We start from the raw sequence: 17337 nt of genomic DNA on the forward strand, positions 1-17337 counted from the left end.
ACTTGTTACCCCATTGTCACTCACCTTTTTATTCAATGTATTCCATCGAGCATTGATCTCTTCCATGTCATGTTCTAAACCCTGCACATCACAGTCTTTTCCTGCACTCTGAATTAATCCCTGGCCAAGTCCATTCACCTGCTGCAATTTCATCTGAAGAGGATCCACTTGTTCTTTCTGAAACATCTAGATAATTGCAAGCCAAAAAAGATTTAATACAAAGGCTATTAGACTCTCTATACCACACAGAGACTGGTTATTCTTGGGGCATTTATGACTTAATGAAAGACAACCAGGAATAAAAAGAAAGAACAAGCATTTGCATGTGAAGCATCAAGAAAACACGTGGTTTTGTATTTCAATACATTCTCCTACGGACATGTAATTCCAGAGAGTTATGACGCTACTTAGGTCTTTAACCCAATGACTCTTTCCTTTGTTCTTCTTTTTAAAAAAATCTGTTGCTTAATTTTTTTGTTTTTTGTTTTTTTTTTGGAGACAGAGTCTCATTCTGTCACCCAGGCTGGAGTGCAGTGGTGTGAATTCGGCTCTCTGCAAGCTCCACCCCCCGGGTTCACGCCATTCTCCTGCCTCAGTCTTACAAGTAGCTGGGACTCCAGGCGCCCGCCACCATGCCCAGCTAATTTTTTTGTATTTTTAGTGGAGATGGGGTTTCACCATGTTAGCCAGGATGGTCTCGATCTCCTGACCTTGTGATCCGCCCACTGTGGCCTCCCAAAGTGCTGGGATTACAGGTGTGAGCCACTGCGCCCGGCCTGTTGCTTAATTTTTAATGCAACAAGCCATGGAGAATAGAAAAGCATCAACCTCAAAATGCTGTACAAGTAAGTGCAATGTATATTTCTTCCTAAAAGGGAAGAATGATACCAAATGACTAGTATTTACAATGAAATATCCCTTGGGGAATAGCCTTAACTGACCACTAATAAGAAATGCTCCTCTCTGACTAGGACTAATAACTCAATTAGTCAAAACATAACAGTGTGAAAAACGCCAACCTCATAGCTTAATCCCCCTGTGGCCGTTTAACTTCATTCTGATCAAGAGCCACAGACCACACACAGCAATAATCTTGAAACAGAATTCCTCTGATTACAAAGAGAAATGGGCCAGTAACGTTGGGAAATGTCCTTAATAACTTCAGACACACACTCTGAATAAGATACAGATTTACATTTAAAAAACTGCTCAAAAATGATACTGTATTATCCATGTTTACCATGGTACAACAGAATTTTAAAACAATGTGAATATATGTAACAAGCAATGTGTATACTTTGCTGTACTACAGTTAAGCTCCATTATGATTTAGACATGTCTAAAAGGAAACGAAAAGGGTCAGAAGAGAATGGTACTTCTGCCACATTAAGAGTATGAAGGGGCCAGGTGCAGTGGCTCACGCCTATAATCCCAGCTCTTTGGGAGGCTGAGGCGGGCAGATCAGGAGGTCAGGAGATCAAGACCATCCTGGCTAACACGGTGAAACCCCATCTCTACTAAAAATACAAAAACTTAGCCAGGCATGGTGGCAGGCGCCTGTAGTCCCAGATACTCGGAAGGCTGAGGCAGGAGAATGGCGTGAACCCGGGAGGCGGAGCTTGCAGTGAGCCGAGATAGCACCACTGCACTCCAGCCTGGGCAACAGAGCGAGACTCCGTCTCACAAAAAAAAAAAAAAAAAAAAAAAATTGTATAAAGGAAAATAATGAAAAAAAAATTTGTCCCTAAGATCAGGTTTGATCAGGTTTCTCGGCCGGGTGCGGTGGCTCACACCTGTAATCCCAGCACTTTGGGAAGCTGAGGCAGGCAGATCACGAGGTCAGGAGTTTGAGACCAGCCTGACTAACATGGTGAAACCCTATCTCTAGTAAAAATACAAAAATTAGCCGGACGTGGTGGCACGCGTCTGTAATCCCAGCTACTCAGGAGGCTGAGACAGGAGAACTGCCTGAACCCAGGAGGCGGAGGTTGCAGTGAGCAGAGATCGTGCCATTGCACTCCAGCCTGGGCGACAGAGTGAGACTCCGTCTCAAAAGTAAATAAATAAATAAATAAATAAATAAAAAATAAAAAAAATTGGGTTTCTCTCAGTTATCAGAGGGATAGAACCAGCCATATTTCTCTAGCCTGGATTTATTTCCCTTCCTTTTTCTTCCCTGAGCCAGGTGAGTCAATTAAGGCCAGAGGATGACAGAAAATGGAAGAGGACGAAAATAATATAAAAGAAAATGATAAGTTTGAGTAAGACCAAATTTGGTCAATATGAGACCACAGACCACACTAGCATTAGGAAACTGATTCTAGAAAGAATGGTCTATGGCTGGCTAAGATTACCAGAGAGGGAAAGCCCCAGGGAACACTGAAAAAGGAAGGTTATAAAAGTAATTATGAGTGCACTTCATTTTTTACTGTAATTTGATTATACCATATTTTCTTAGGCAACATTACAAAGCAGTTCAGTTAAAATGACTATTTCTCCAACAACATGGTTCCCAGAAAAAACAACTGCTATAATTCCATTTTGTAGCATTAAAGATGTTTCTGCTGAAGAAAAATCAGATTAGAGACAGGAAAAACATCCCAAGTTTAAAGTTGCTTTTGGTACGATAAAATGATGGTGGTGAAGGTGAAGGAATGAAAAGGCAAAGAAGGCAGAAAGCCAAAGTATGGAGGGAAGATGTCAAGTCCACATTACAGGGCCCTCTTTTATTCAATAACCAAATCCTATCTCACTCTACAACTGACATTTAAATTCTTTCTGTGCTTTCCAACATGACAGCCAGCAGCTACATACTGACATTTAAATTAAATTTAAAATCCAGTTCCTCAGACCCACTAGCCACATTTCACATGGTCAAAGTCCAGTTACTCAACTGGACCATCGATAGAGAACATCTCCATCTTGGCAGCAAGTCCTACTGGATAGCACTGTAAATGATACAGAAAAGTAAAATAGGTTAGGCACAGTGGCTCATGCCTGTAATCCTGGCACTTTGGGAGGCCAAGGCGGGCAGATTGCCAGATGTCAGGAGCCTGGGCAACATGGCAAAACCTCATCTCTACTAAAAATACACACACACACACACACACACACACACACACACAAATTTGCTAGGCATGGTGGTGTACGCCTGTAGTCCCAGCTACTTGGGAGGCTGAGGCACAAGAATTACTTGAACCCGGGAGGAGGAGGTTTCAGTGAGCCAAGATCGTGCTACTGCACTCCAGCCTGGGCAACAAGAGAGAAACTCCATCTCAAAGAAAGAAAGAAAGAGAAGTAAAATTATATTTAAATAGTTCAATAATCTCTTTCATACGCAAGTTGAATATCCCTTATCCAAAATGCTTGGGATCAGAAGTGTTTCTGATTTCAGATTTATTCAAATTTTGGAATATCTGCATTAAATACTTACTGGTTGAGCATCCCAAATCTGGAAATCTGAAATCTGAAATGCTCCAATGAGCATTTCTTTTGAGCATCATGCCAACATTCAGAAAGTTTCAGACGGGAGCATTTCGCATTTTGGATGTTCAATCTATAATAAGAGCTACTGCTACTTTAAAATTTTGGATTTACTTTGTTTACAGACATTTCCTATAGAAGCATTAGCTATTCCTTCATTTCTCACCTTCACTCTATGGATTGACAGGGACAATGGGTATTTGTATCATTTCTCATAAGTTGAAAAAGATACGAAAACACCTCTAAATATTATCTATTTATTTGGAATATAAGTGAACAGAACGTTAAAGAACGTACATCTGAAAACACCTGCTTCCTTCTCTCAACTCCCAAATAAAGCTGTTTTGCAAAACCAGTGCTTTTAGATACACTAAAATTCCTACTCCTTGGTATTTCAAACACTGTTAGTGAAACAGGACTGTGCCATGTTATTAACTAAGCAGCACTGGCAGACATTTTCCAAAGAAGTACACTAAACATTGCTGCAAGGTTGTAAGATGCAACTAGGATACAAAATAGAAAATTTCCTAAAGAACTCCTTAAAACACTTTTGTCTTTGTTACTGCATTTTTTTTCTTTTTTTTGAGACATGGTCTCACACTGTTGCCCAGGCTGGAGTGCAGTGACACAATCTCGGCTCACTGCAACCTCTGCCTCCCAGGTTCAAGTGATTCTCCCACCTCAGCCTCGCAAGTAGCTGGGACTACAGGCACGCGCCACCACACCCAGCTAATTTTGTGTTTTTTTGGTAGAGACAGGGTTTCACCATGTTGGCCAGGCTGATCTTGAACGCCTGACCTCAAGAGATCTGCCTGCCTCAGCCTCCCAAAGTGCTGGGAATACAGGCATGAGCCACGGCATCCAGCCTTGTTATTGCATTTTTCCAGTTTTACCCTGACTGACTCTTTTCTGTTGTCCTTTGTTCTCTTTCTCCTCTTCTAGATCTCTAAATGTTGAAGTCTTTCGGGGTGGGAGTGAGGGGACGATGTCAGTCCTGGACTCTCTTCTCTTTCTATACTCTTCCTAGGGAATTCCATAAATTTCTATGGGTTTAAATACTAACCACAATAAATGCTTATGACTCTCAATTGATCTCTCTGAGTTTCAAACCTATACATCCAACTGCTTTCTTAATATCTCCATGCAAAAAATGAACCATAGGCATCCCAAGCCTAACAGTTCAAAAATAAAACAGTATCTCCCACTTTCCCTTACCCCAAAATCTGCTCTTCCTTAAATCAATAATTTACACCATCCATTCCACTGTACAAACCAGAACCTAAAAGTCACCCTTGATAACTCCCTCACCCCAACACAGAAGTCACAATCAGATCTTGTTGATTTCACCTCCAAAATATATCTTCAATCCACCCTATTGTCTTCAAATCCATTGACATCTTTTTATTCAAAGAATTTGCCAAAATTTCTAACTATGTATTTATTTTATATTTATTTATGCGTGGTTTCCTTAATATCTGCCTCCCCCACTCAGCATAAGTTCCACAAGGGCAAGGACCATGCCAATTCTATTTACTGTAGGAGCCTAGTACCTGGCACAGAGTAGGTACTCATAATATTTATTCAGGCCAGGCGTGGTGGCTTATGCCTGTAATCCCAGCACTTTGGGATGCCAAGGCAGGCGGATCACCTGAGGTCAGGAGTTCACGACCAGCCTGGCCAACATGGTGAAACCCTGTCTCTACTAAAAATACAAAAAAAAAAAAAAAAAAAGGCTGTGTGTGGTGGCACGTGCCTGTAATCCCAACTATTTGGGAGGCTGAGGCAGGATAATTGCTTGAACCCGGGAGGCAGAGGTTGCAGTGAGCCAAGATTGTGTCACTGTACTCCAGCCTGGGCAACAGAGTGAGACTCTGTCTTTAAAAAATAATAATAAATAAATAATAATTTTTATTTGGTGAACGAATGAATCCTTGCATGGAAAGGGTGTTAGGGAATGCAAAAAAAAAAAAAAAACAATGAAGATTCTGCTGACCAGCAGAGCATTCAAACACTGAACTGGAATTGTGGTGCTCCCCAATTTTTGCTTAAAAAGACTCTTGGCAAATTTTAATCTTATAGAACTCTTATTTTATACAAAAGGTTTTTTTCTTCCTTTGAACCAGTGACTTGGATTAAGACTGGAGAAGTCTATAAATAAGTAGGGAGTTTATATAACCAGAGATTGGTCTCAGTAGGCCTCAGATCCCACTACAGAAAAAGCAAACAAGTTTTTGGCATTTTGCTTCTACCAAACTCTGTTGTTATTGGCAAATACAAAGTTTATATCTATTTTAACCATGTATACATGTCTGCACTTGTACAGACATAGAGGACCTCAGTTCATTCTAAATCACTTGTCGAGTTCTAAGTGTTTATATATAAAAATGGCAGTTTTAGTTGCCTGTTGGAATCCTCTTAAGGGAATGGAAGAAATAAAAAATTCGTAATCTCTCATCTTGGAAAAACCTTTTAAAATAATATTTCACCAATTTAGCAAACCTGTACACTAATGCTAACTCTATAATGATTTGTTTTGTTTCAGTATTTTCAAAATAGCCTGTCTACATTCTTGTTGGTTAACAGCCCTGGCTGAGGCTCAGATCTTTCCTTTCCTGTACACAGATAAAGGCATTTGCTCACTTCCAGATATTCCACAAAGTAACCACACTTCAGAGATGGGCAACTTTGCAGCTGGGCTACCATTTCCTTCTCCTGTCATTTACATCAGTCAATATTTCATAAAAGGATTACTTACTGTAGCTGGAAGGATAGAGATTATGTAGCCATCTACTCATTTTGCAGATGAGGAAACAAGGATCCTAGAGAATGATACAGGATTTCTATGATTTTTTTCCCCTTTATGTGGATTTGATTGCCTCACTATAAATTTAATCCTTGTATTTCATGATTACTGCTATATAAGCTTTACACCGGAGATATTCTGGGTTTTTAAAAATTTTTATTTTCTTAGAGATGCGGTCTTACTATGTTGCCTAGGCTGTTCTCCAACTCCTGGCCTCAAGCAATCCTCTTGCCTTGGCTTCCTAAATGTTGGGATTATAGGTGTGAGCCATTGTGCCTGGTGAAATATTCTGTATTATCAAGAATGTCAGTGCAAGAAATTTACTCTGTTGTTGACCTATTGTCTTCACTTTGGACAGGCTATTGGGATCTCAGTGTTAATTCCAAATTCAATAAAACTTGGAAAAATGGATAAAAAATCCATCAGTCTCAAAGATGATGCATCCTAATTTGATGGAATGCTACATGACAAAACAACTGGTAAAGCTCAAGGTAAAATCACCGCCACTCAGCAAGGCCAGATGATCTTAATCAATCCTCTTAATCAAAGAGTTTATGGCATGCAATCAAAATGATTTTGTTGTCAGGACCTGCATGTTTAACAGGAGCTCTACCTGACTTAAGGCTGCCCTGAAAGGCTCTGCAATGAGGTGAATGAGAAAACCCATCTTTCTTGTAGCATCCATCCATAATCTAGGAAATTGATATTCATGCATTCAGTCAGCCAGTCAACGGCAAATGCCTACTATGAAGAAGGCACTATTTGAGTCCTAGGGGTGCAGTAAAATCAAAACAATCTTCTCACTCAGTCATATCTGTGTTCAGATTAAACCTCTAACTCCTTCACTCTTAACCACTGACCAAATGAAATCTGGGCAGTTAACCGTGGAAAGCTGCTGATCTCAAATTCCTTGGACTAGGAGTGCTCAAGGATGTGGAACATCATTTCCAACTGTTTCCTAACACATTCGGTTCTCTAACATTAAGAATCTTCGAGCCAAGAGAGACCCAAGAGGACATTTAGCCCAATTTTCTTGTTTTATAGATTAAGAAACAAGAGGTCCTGGAAAAGAAAGTGACTTGCTTAAGGACACAAAGGCAGTTTGACAAAGATGACTAAAATATCTCTATTTTTCATAAACATTATGCCTAGCTCTGGTTTTCAGAAACACACATTTGCATTTAAAAGTTCTTAATCACTTAGCTTTACTGCTTCTCCCCAGTCTGCTTTGGTAAATTCTTTCAACTAACCAACATACTTACTTGAAAAGAACGGGAAGGATATGGCCAGTGATTGGTAATCTTATATGCTTGGTACATTAAATGTACCTCATTTTATCCTCACAGAGTTCTGCCTTAACAAATGAAGAAACAGGAGACTCAAGAATAGCTAATTTTCCCAGAGTGGTTAAGAAGCACCCCAGGTGTCATTCCAAAGCTCACACTCTGGCCTCTACCTAAATGTTGACACCACCAATCAACAAACTATCTCTTGGTTTAGGAAAGAACATGCTCACTGTATAATTCAAAAGCAGAATCACCCTTTCCTGCTAATCATCTTTTTAAAAATGTAAATCAACAACTGTTTATATCCCTGTTTTCCTTGGGATTGGTTTATCTGAATAAAAAACGAAGCATGAAATTATAAAGTTTTTCACCAGACAAAATTAAAGTATATTTTCCCCATAAACTCAACAGAAAGACTACAAACTATAAGCCCAGGAGACCCAAAAAGAACAAAAGAAAGAACTATCTGCACCATTTCTCATCAACACCAGGTCACCCTAGAAAATTTCACTTTACTCTAGACCCTTCCCAGAATCAAAATGGGCAACAATTACCTCATCTGAATTTAATTCAGTGGTTGCAGCCAGAGGCACTTTCACACGTAGCACTGTGCTGGTCACCTCTTTTATGTCAAATACTAGGGAATCAAGGTCCTCCTTGATCCACATTGCAGTGGAGGAAGCCTCCTCTAGAACAGGAGTTCCTTCTTCTGAAATAGGCACTGAGTCAGTGTGGGCAGAAACTCCCAGGAAGGGCACACCAATGGGGAAAACTTCCTCCATAGGAGGCACTGCAGCAGCTGGGATGGCAGGCACCTCTGGGGTGGGCACTGAAGCAGCAGGGATGGCAGGCACCTCTGGGGCGGGCTCCTCTAGGTTGGACACTGCAGCTGCTGGGGAGGCAGGCTCCTGGGGGGCGGGCACTGCAGTTGCTTGGAAGGCGGGCTCCTCTAGGTTGGACACTGCAGCTACTGGGGAGGCAGGCTCCTCAGGGGTGGGCACTGCAGCTGCTGAGGAGGTGGGTTCCTCTAGGGTGGGCACTGCAGCTGCTGGGGAGGCGGGTTCCTCTGGGTTGGGCACTGAAGCTGCCAGGAAAGTGAGTTCCTCTAGGGTGGTCACCATAGCTGCAAGGGTGGGCACTGAAGCTGCCAGGGAAGTGGGTTCCTCTGGGGTGGCCACCACAGCTGCAAAGGAGGCAGATTCCTCTGGGGTGGGCACTGCAGCAGCTGGGGAGGCGGGCTCCTCTGGGGTGGGCACTGCAGCAGCTGGGGAGGCGGGCTCCTCTGGGGTGGGCACTGCAGCAGCTGGGGAGGCGGGCTCCTCTGGAGTGGACACTCTAACAGCTGCAATATCAGGCTCCTCAGGAGCATGCACTGTGGTAGCTGAGGTGACAGGCCCTTCTGGTGTACCATCCTCCTCTGCAATGGGTACTGCAACAGCTAGAACAGTCCACTCTGGGGAGAACCCTGCAACAGCTGACATACTCTCCTGTGTGATGGCCACTGCAACAGCTGGAGCAGTCTCCTCTGGGGAGGATACCACAGTAACTGCAGCAGTCCCTTCAGGGACAGACACTGTAATAGCTGGGACAGTAGCCCTCTCTGGGGCTGATACTGCAGCAGCTATGACATCCTCCTCCTCTAAGGAGACTATTGAAGCAACTAGGATGTCCTCATATGGGAAGGGCACTATAGCAGCAGCTCCATCAGTTCCCTCTGGGGCAGGCACTGCAGCAATTGAGATATCCTCCTCTGGGGTGGGCAGTGCAGCATCTAGGGCATCTTCGCCAGTGGGCACTGCAGCCGTCCAGGAAGGCCTCTGGAGGATGGGTCTCCATTCCTCTAAAACTGCTTCAGTAGTACCAGCCTCAGTAACTTGTTTCTCTGGAAGAATATTTAGGAATGAATCTGAATCTCTCCTTTCCATCTCCCCTCCCTCTGATGATGCCACATTCAGCTCAGGCTCTGTATTATTCACAGTTTCCACTCCATCTGGATTAAGTCTCATTTCTCCAACCAGCAGGTGCAGACTCAAAACCTCTGACTCTGGGGACTTCCTCTGGAGATCCTGGAAGACCTGCTCTGGGAAGTTTCCGTGGAAATGTGCTGGGGCTTGATCCTCCAAAAGCACGGCTCGATAATCCAGCTCTTTTGACTCACCATCCTCATCACAAACTTTCTCCACGGACAATTCACAAGCGACCACATTGCCCATCGACGTCAGACTGTTATTTTCTTGATTAACAGTTACATTCCCACTTTCCAAATGAATTTCATCTGTTAGTAAATTTGATTCATATAACACCTCTACTTCAGATCCTGAGGTAACATCTGTTAGTTCATGATTAAAAGCAAAACTGAAGGTGATCCTCTCAATGCACTGCTCACCATTCCCCTCAGTTTGACTGCAGTCTCCCTGGGACAAATTGCCATTGTCTTTGGCCAGCACAGAAGCAATGAAGCCTGCTAATTTTTCTTCATGAGAAACCCTGTGATCAGAGTTCAGCAGTCCCCCTGGGTCCAGCTTTTCCAGTGAATCCAGATCAGCTGGCTGTGTGGACTTAAATTCTGCAGTCCTGGGGCTAAAAGGCACTTTTTCACATTCCTCCTTGCTAACAGTGGAAGTGTCTCTCATGATATCAACGTGGGCAATAAGTTCCACAGCATTAGGCACCTGAGAAGAATCCAGGGTATTAAAATGTCCACAATCCAATCCAGTATCATAGTCTTTTGCCCTTACATGTAAAAGGCCTAAATGCTGTTCCTTTTCTAAGGCAGCTCCTGGAAAATGACTAATTACAAGTAAATTTTCTGCATCCTGGGATGCAGCCAGCCCTTCAGAAGAGGTTTGATTCTGTAGCTCAACTACAGGAGTTACTCCTTCTTCACATAAACACTCCTTTTCAAGTTCAAGAAACACCTGCACTGAGTCTGTGTCAGAGAGCTGTTCTGCATCAATAGGACCCACAGTACATGCTGAATCTGAAACAAGACCCTCTAGCCCCTGAGCAGTTTTGTTTGCCACCTCACCAAGAATATCCTCACCTGTAAGAACACAATCACAATCCAGGGGTATATCCTTGGGAACAGTAGCCAACTGGTCCTTGGCTGGCTGTGGGTCATCAGGGCAACAAATCTGACCAAGAGATAGGTGGCCAAAAGTCCTCAAGACAGCAGCTAAGCAATCGGATCCATCCTCCACCACTGCTGTGTTTTCTTGTTCTCTTTCTTCAAAAATATCTGCCAGGCTGTTCTTCTCATCTGCCATCAGAAAAGTCTTTTCCCTCTCTGACAGTTTATCTTCCTCCCACTCTCCCTCAGCCTCCATCATGATCCATCGCTCATCCTCCTCAAACTTTAGCTCAGACTCTGTTTTCTCTCTCAGGCTGGGGGTTATGAGAACATGCAATTCTGGATCTAACAGCTCTTCACTCAGGCAAGGGGAGAGAGGTGGCATTTCCACAGTGCAGGCTGTGTCCCCAAGGGGGTGCTGCTTCTCACTGAAGCCTCCCTTAGCTAAACTTTTTGTGGCCCTCGGCCAGGTTGCACTTGAGAATCTGGATTCCTGCATTACATCTGTGTTACCACTTGTTGCTGCAGCTTCTGATTCTAGAGGCTGGAATTCATGGGGAGGGTTTGCACTGTGCTGCTGAAATCTAAAGTTCTGGCAGTCTCCACTTAAGTTTTTTACATCTTGCACCTCTGGAATACCTAGGGATTTGGACACATGTTCCAGAGTTACTGACTCTGACTGAGGTTCCCTGTGGTCCAAATGACCAGAACTTTCTGTTAATGCAGAACTCGACTCCTTCTTCTCTTGCAAGGAAGGATTTGAAGCACCAGCTTCTGATACCTCACTGAGAGAGGCTTCTATCCTCTCTGCAAATTCTGGGAAGTTAGGTGGCATGAAGGACTTCCACGATCTCCTGTTAACATTGTCTTTGCGTTCTGCATTTGGCCGCCTTCTGGGTGGCACAGGTGCTGATTTTTGCACATCACTGCTTAGCTTTAGTGCATCAAATATTATCCTCTCATCCAGCTTCTTACCTTCTGGTGCTCTAGATTCAAAAACATTAGATGCTGCTCCTAATGTACCATTGCTGGATATAGTACTTCCTTCCATCTTTTCCATGGTGCTTTTAGAAGTCTGGTTAAGCTTTGACCCCTGGTCAATTTGCTCATTTATCCTCATTGTATCATATATAGACCGTTGTGGAACATAGCAGTCCTCTATGTAGCCATCCTCCTCCTCTCCTTTCCCCAGGCAGGTGGGGTTCCGCCTTAAACAGTCTGGTCTGCTGAGTGGCTTACCCATCCTTTTTCAATCAAGATGAACCATAAATCTTTCAAAAGTATTTTTCACAGGTTCCCCCCAAATGCATTCTACATAAGTTATAAATCCTTTTAGTTGTTCATACCCCAAACCACCAACTGCATCTGCCCTCCAGAAATTCGGCCTGGAAGTCCCGTTTTGAAACCATTCTGGGAGAAGCTCTAATACAAACAGCTTTTTCCTCACAGGCTAGCAGCCTCATAGTTGACAGAGAGACGATATAATTTAAAATAATTCCTTGTATGGCTTATGGTTTAATTTTTTTTTTAAAGAGCACTGCTCTTTCAAATTCAGTCAACAAAAATCATCTCATATTGACAAGTTTTTTTCGATATCTAGTTCCACTCACTTCTCAACGAAGCAGAGTTGGGAGCAGCAAATTTATGCCGATTGTATCCTTTAATAACAATGGCACAGCTTCTCTAGTCTTCAAGTATGGCCCAAGCTCCTAAGAATTCCTTTCATTTTATCCTCAGTTCCAGCCCTGGAGAGTCCAGCTGGTCTGAATTAGCCATTCGTCCTCCCTAGCTGGGGTGTTTGCATTTGAACTGGGATGGTCGGCGGATATTCCTGCAACTTTAAACACAGGAAGTCCTTCATTCGGGGCCAGCTTGGGGCTTCCTGTCTCCAAAACATCATGGCATTGTTGTGGCTCCCAGGCCAACCCTGCGCTGTGGCTGCAAAACAAGGCGAGCCGAGCCCCAGGCCAGGCCCTCGGAAAAGCGGGCGGGAGGGCGGGCGGCAGCAGCGGCCGCGGGTCTGTCGGAGGGGCTCGCTTAGCAAGGCCCGCTTCCCCGCGCCATGCCGCGCGCCCCGAGGGCCAGGGTCGCCTCACCGCAGGTTGCAGGTGGCTCCCGGCCGCGCCGGCCTCAGGTCCCGCGCTCAGGAAGTTAGTTTGTCCCTCCGGCAGCTGAGTCCCGAGTGCTGTGGGCGCCGCCTCCCCCGCCGCCGCCAGTCCCCGGCCCGCAGCCGCCACGCCGTGGGCTGCATGACAAGCAGCCGCCTCTATTCTCCACCACGCCGCCGGCCCCGCGGCCCCGCCGTCCTCCCCGCCCGCAGCTGTCACGGTCCCGGCATGCAAACTTCTGGCTGGGAACAAAAGGCTCCGCTCGGGCCGGGCGGGGGGCGAGCCCTCCTCCCCCGCGCCGCACGGCCCGCTAGCTAGCTCGCTCGCTGGAAGTGCTCGGCTGGCTGGCGGCTCTCCTCCCCCTTCCCCGCGCCGCCGCGCTGCGCCGCCCCGCCCGGGCAGGCCCCTGGAAGCCGGGGAGCGCGCGACGCGGAGAGCCCAGGGAGGAGGGCGCGGGCGGGGGCGGGGCCCAGCGGGGGCGGGGCCGGGGAGAGGAGCGACCCCGAAAGAGGAGGGAGCGGGGCAGAGGATTGGAAGCGGAGGCGCCGAAGGAGGGGCTTCTGCAGGATTCGGAGCGAGGGACCCGGGGCGCCAGCCGTTCACGCCCACCGCGCCCAGGGGCCAGAGGGGAACGCCCCGCCCCTGGAGAGGGCGCAAGGAGAGGAACGGAACCCGCGCGAGTCTCGGCTGCGCGGCGCAAATCCCCTGACAAAGGAAAGCCCCGCCCTCCTCCCGTTGGCCCGGCCCCTCCCGTCCCCGTCTCGCTCCAACCGGCCCGGCTCCGAGCCCAGCCCTAAGGCGAACGAATCCAGAAGGGGCGCCCCCACTCCCCCAGCTAGCCGGCTCCGGCGAGGGCCACTCGAGTTCCCGTGTGCCGGCAGGTCGCGCCGGCTGGGGTGGGCTGCCTGCATCGCTCTCGGCTCCAGCTCTGCCGCCAAAGGCTGTCCCTGCTCCTTCCAATGTCACCTTTAGCGCGCCCCTTGCCGGACCGAAGAACACTCCAGCCTTAAACCCGGCACTTTCCCGGTGCCCCAAAGGAATTCGGTCACGCTCAGAGACCAAGTTATTGGATAACTCTAGGCACATTCTACCTTCCCTCTCCCCCTTCTCAAGTATATCAAGTCCTGATCAATTCTCCCACCAGGATTTCTCTGCTCACAGACCTGAGTGGTATCAATGAGGAGGAAAATGGGGTGTTGGGGGAAGGTGGGGATGCCAACAGCTGAGCCCTACGACCAAACACCTGGCTCCTTTATAGCTGCGCACAGCCAAGGAAACCTGAGCCTCCTTGGACTAGATGAAAAGCATGGGTATTTCAAATCTCAAATAGAAAATACTAGAGAAAAGTAGCTCACAATCCCGTCGTCCACGGCCTTTGGCTTTTAGAAAAGCCACCTGGTCACCTGGTGATTGTTAAACAAAGAAAGTACAAAGGGCAACCCAGGAAACTGTCCACCAGAGGCAGCTGCGTCTCTGAAGGGGTCCAATACTCTGTTCTCCTTTGATGGCCATTCTCTGATTTTATGAAGGAAAAAAACATCTATTAAAATTCGGAATCCCTGTCGGACCATGTTGTCAATATATATGGCAAAACTTATGGAAAAGTTATTTCTACCCTTTACACAAACAGTAAGTGAAACCAATACCTGGTGTATGGAGATCTGGCACTAAAACCTTGAGCTGAGCCTTAGGCTTACTTAGAGAATCAGACTGGTCCTTGGCAAAAATGAGAAGTGAGCTGAAGCCTGTAATGGGAATTAGGCAACTAAAAGACCTTTCTCTGGTAAAATGCTTTACACTTCATTTCTCACTTCAACAAAGGCTGCTGATCAATTTTACCCACTCAAATCCAAAAGACTCTGCCCATCTGTAAACTGAAAGGGGTGGGGAGGCAGACTAGGTTGTGTCTTGACACCCTTTCTAGTTTTAATATTTTTTAGTTCTAAAACTTTTAGAGGCACTGCCCCAGAATCCTGTGTCCTCTTGGTCCTATACTGCCAAGACACTAGAAACCCTGTCCTATGAAGAACAAACAGTACAAGAACCAATAATGTTTGACCTAGAGAAAGTTCTAGGAGATGTAATTAGCATGAAGTATCTGAAGGGCTGAGACGTGGGAGGAAGGAAACTTGCTTTGGATGTCTCCTTAAGCTGGCACACTAAGATCTAAGATTTAAAACCAACAAAGAGCTTCTCACGGCTATTCAAAGAATAGGGTGTCCCCTACACTGGTGACTTTCCTTATCCTGGAGGTGTTTGAGCAGAAATTCAAGCACTCATTTGGCAGAGATTTGGGAAAACAGATTCACAAATCTTCTGCAGTTTGTTCAGATGAATTTTAAAGTCATTTCTAACTCTGATAACACCATAATCCTAAGGACTGATAGCTTACAGATCTGATACTTAACAGTTTAGGGAATCCAGGTTTTAATTTTCCTTTAATTATTCGGCACAACTGGAAAAACTCAGGGAAGGAAAGATCAATTTTACTAGCAAATCTCCCTGGCCAAATACATTCACTTAAGTGTTCAGATATCATAACAGACTGTTTAGCATGCCAGGGCCCCTCTGGTTGGAAGAATCTCAGGAATTCTGGCTCTGGATGAAAGATGGGTGGTTATTCTATTATAAAGAATTTTTGGTTGTTTTTTTTTTTGAGTGAGACTCTGTCTCACTGTGTCGCCTAGACTAGAGTGCAATGGCACAATCTTGGCTTACTGCAACCTTTGCCTTCCGGGTTCAAGTGATTCTCCTGCCTCAGCCTCCCGAGTAGCTGGGATTATAGGCACACGCCACTGCACCCAGCTAATTTTTTGTATTTTTAGTAGAGATGGGGTTTCACCCCTTGTTGGCCAGGCTGGTGACCTGACCTCAGGTGATCCACTCACCTCAGCCTCCCAAAGTGCTGGGATTACAGGCATGAGCCACTCTGCCTAGCCATAAAGAATTATCTTCATGTGGAATCACAAACTTCACGAGCAGAAATTCCTTTACTGTTTCCTCACCAAGTCAGGTACCAACCAATCCAGCCTATTCTTAAATAATTCCTTCCCACATCTATCTACCAATATTCTTACCACTCTCATCAGTGATCCACATAAATAAATAAATGGAGCATTTCTACAACTATGAAATTCCAATTCAAATTACTTATTATCTGTAGTCACACTCTCTCTAATTAGGGTTTTCGGAAAATAAATTTAAATACACCCTAAAGAGAAATTACATATAGTAATTTAATCCTCCCACCCCACCTCCAAAAAAACCCCAAAACGCAAAGCCAAAGAATGCTCTCTGAGTGCTTTGCTCTTTTTAAAAAATCATCAATGTGTGTAGAAATAAATCAAGAGAGGAAGCACAAGGTCTCCTCCATGTCTTAATTTTTATCTGTTCATGAGTTTCTCCTTAGTTTAGGTATGTGGAACTCTGCCAATAGCCATCTCAGTGACTGAAATAAATACCTGATACGGCTTTTCACCTCTTGTTGCCCTGATAGCTACCAAAAAAAAAAAAAGGCATCTGTTCATTTCACATGCTATGTATAAACTTTTTAAAAGAGAAATACAGGGAGCTCCAGAGACCTTCTTCAGATATTTCCCCCACTCCTGTAACCACAAATATATGCACTGAAGCCAAATTTCAAATGAGTTTCCAGTTAGTTGATTACAGAGTTCAAAGAATTATCTACTCATTTTGAAATTCCCAAGTACAGAATTTGGTGTTAGATTTTCCTTCAGTGAACTTAGAAGAAAGAAAAACCCTGGCCCTTCTAGCTCCCTCCCGCAGTCTTCCTAATGAAAGACAGCCGGGTAGAGTCTTCTCACACCCTAACATAGCTCCCTTTCCAAGTTTTGGACCTGGCATCCTGCCCTTGTCTGCTTCAGACCTAAAATGCCAGCCCTCTGGGACAGTCTGGAGACCCCAGATTCACACTTCCCTAGATTCTATGATGCCTTTTCACCCACCTTGATGGGTGCTCTCTCCTGGAAGACTAATTCTGACTGGAAGAGGATACAGAGGACTGGTTGGATCTTGCTCATTTTAAATCTACACAATGCCTTTCATCTTAGGATCTTTAGATTTTACAAGCATTATTTAGTAGCAAGTAGAAACTCCACAGTGTTAGTCTGTACCTGTTGGGCATCAGTCACTGCCATCCTTTGGTACTTTTATTATTATAAACATGGCTACAGAGTGGTTCATAAAGCAACACAGCATGACATGAAGTTTGCTTTAAGTGGGATACTAAAGATTTTGATGCTATTTGAGCTCTCATGTACTCGTGAACCCATGAGAAAACTTTCCACACACTTTGCAGGAACTCTATGACCCCTGTAAGCCCTTTCCTGCTTGTAGACTTTCCAAAAGACAGTGTATTAATCCTCTTTTTTAGACTAATGGTTACCAAAACCATGGTGATGACAAAATCATGGGGCTTTGCAAGTTAGAAAAGACCTGACAGAAGGGTGGGAAGAAGGAAGGCAGGAGGTATCAGAGAAGGCTTTGTGGAGGGAATCACATTTACTCATTAGGATTTCAGATATACAGAGATGGCAAAGACAAATATTTCTAAGAAAAGAGCCAAAG

At 44.9% G+C, this 17337-nt stretch overlaps 1 protein-coding gene across 38 annotated transcripts in view; it reads right to left on the reverse strand.

Annotated features, from left to right (window-relative positions):
• The window catches only part of LOC101867430 (microtubule actin crosslinking factor 1), a 386272-nt gene that overhangs the window by 66938 nt on the left and 301997 nt on the right, over positions 1–17337 (reverse strand). For 37 of the 38 annotated variants that reach the window (XM_074011478.1, XM_065533991.1, XM_074011506.1 and 34 more), the window contains one exon: positions 25–186. In XM_074011478.1, the coding sequence (XP_073867579.1) occupies positions 25–186 (162 nt within the window). Of the gene's footprint in view, positions 1–24; positions 187–8126; positions 13089–17337 lie in introns of those variants that run through there. The other variant, XM_065534037.2, reaches the window with a different exon arrangement.

This window comes from Macaca fascicularis, chromosome 1 (assembly GCF_037993035.2).
Source record: "Macaca fascicularis isolate 582-1 chromosome 1, T2T-MFA8v1.1".
NCBI lineage: Eukaryota > Metazoa > Chordata > Mammalia > Primates > Cercopithecidae > Macaca > Macaca fascicularis.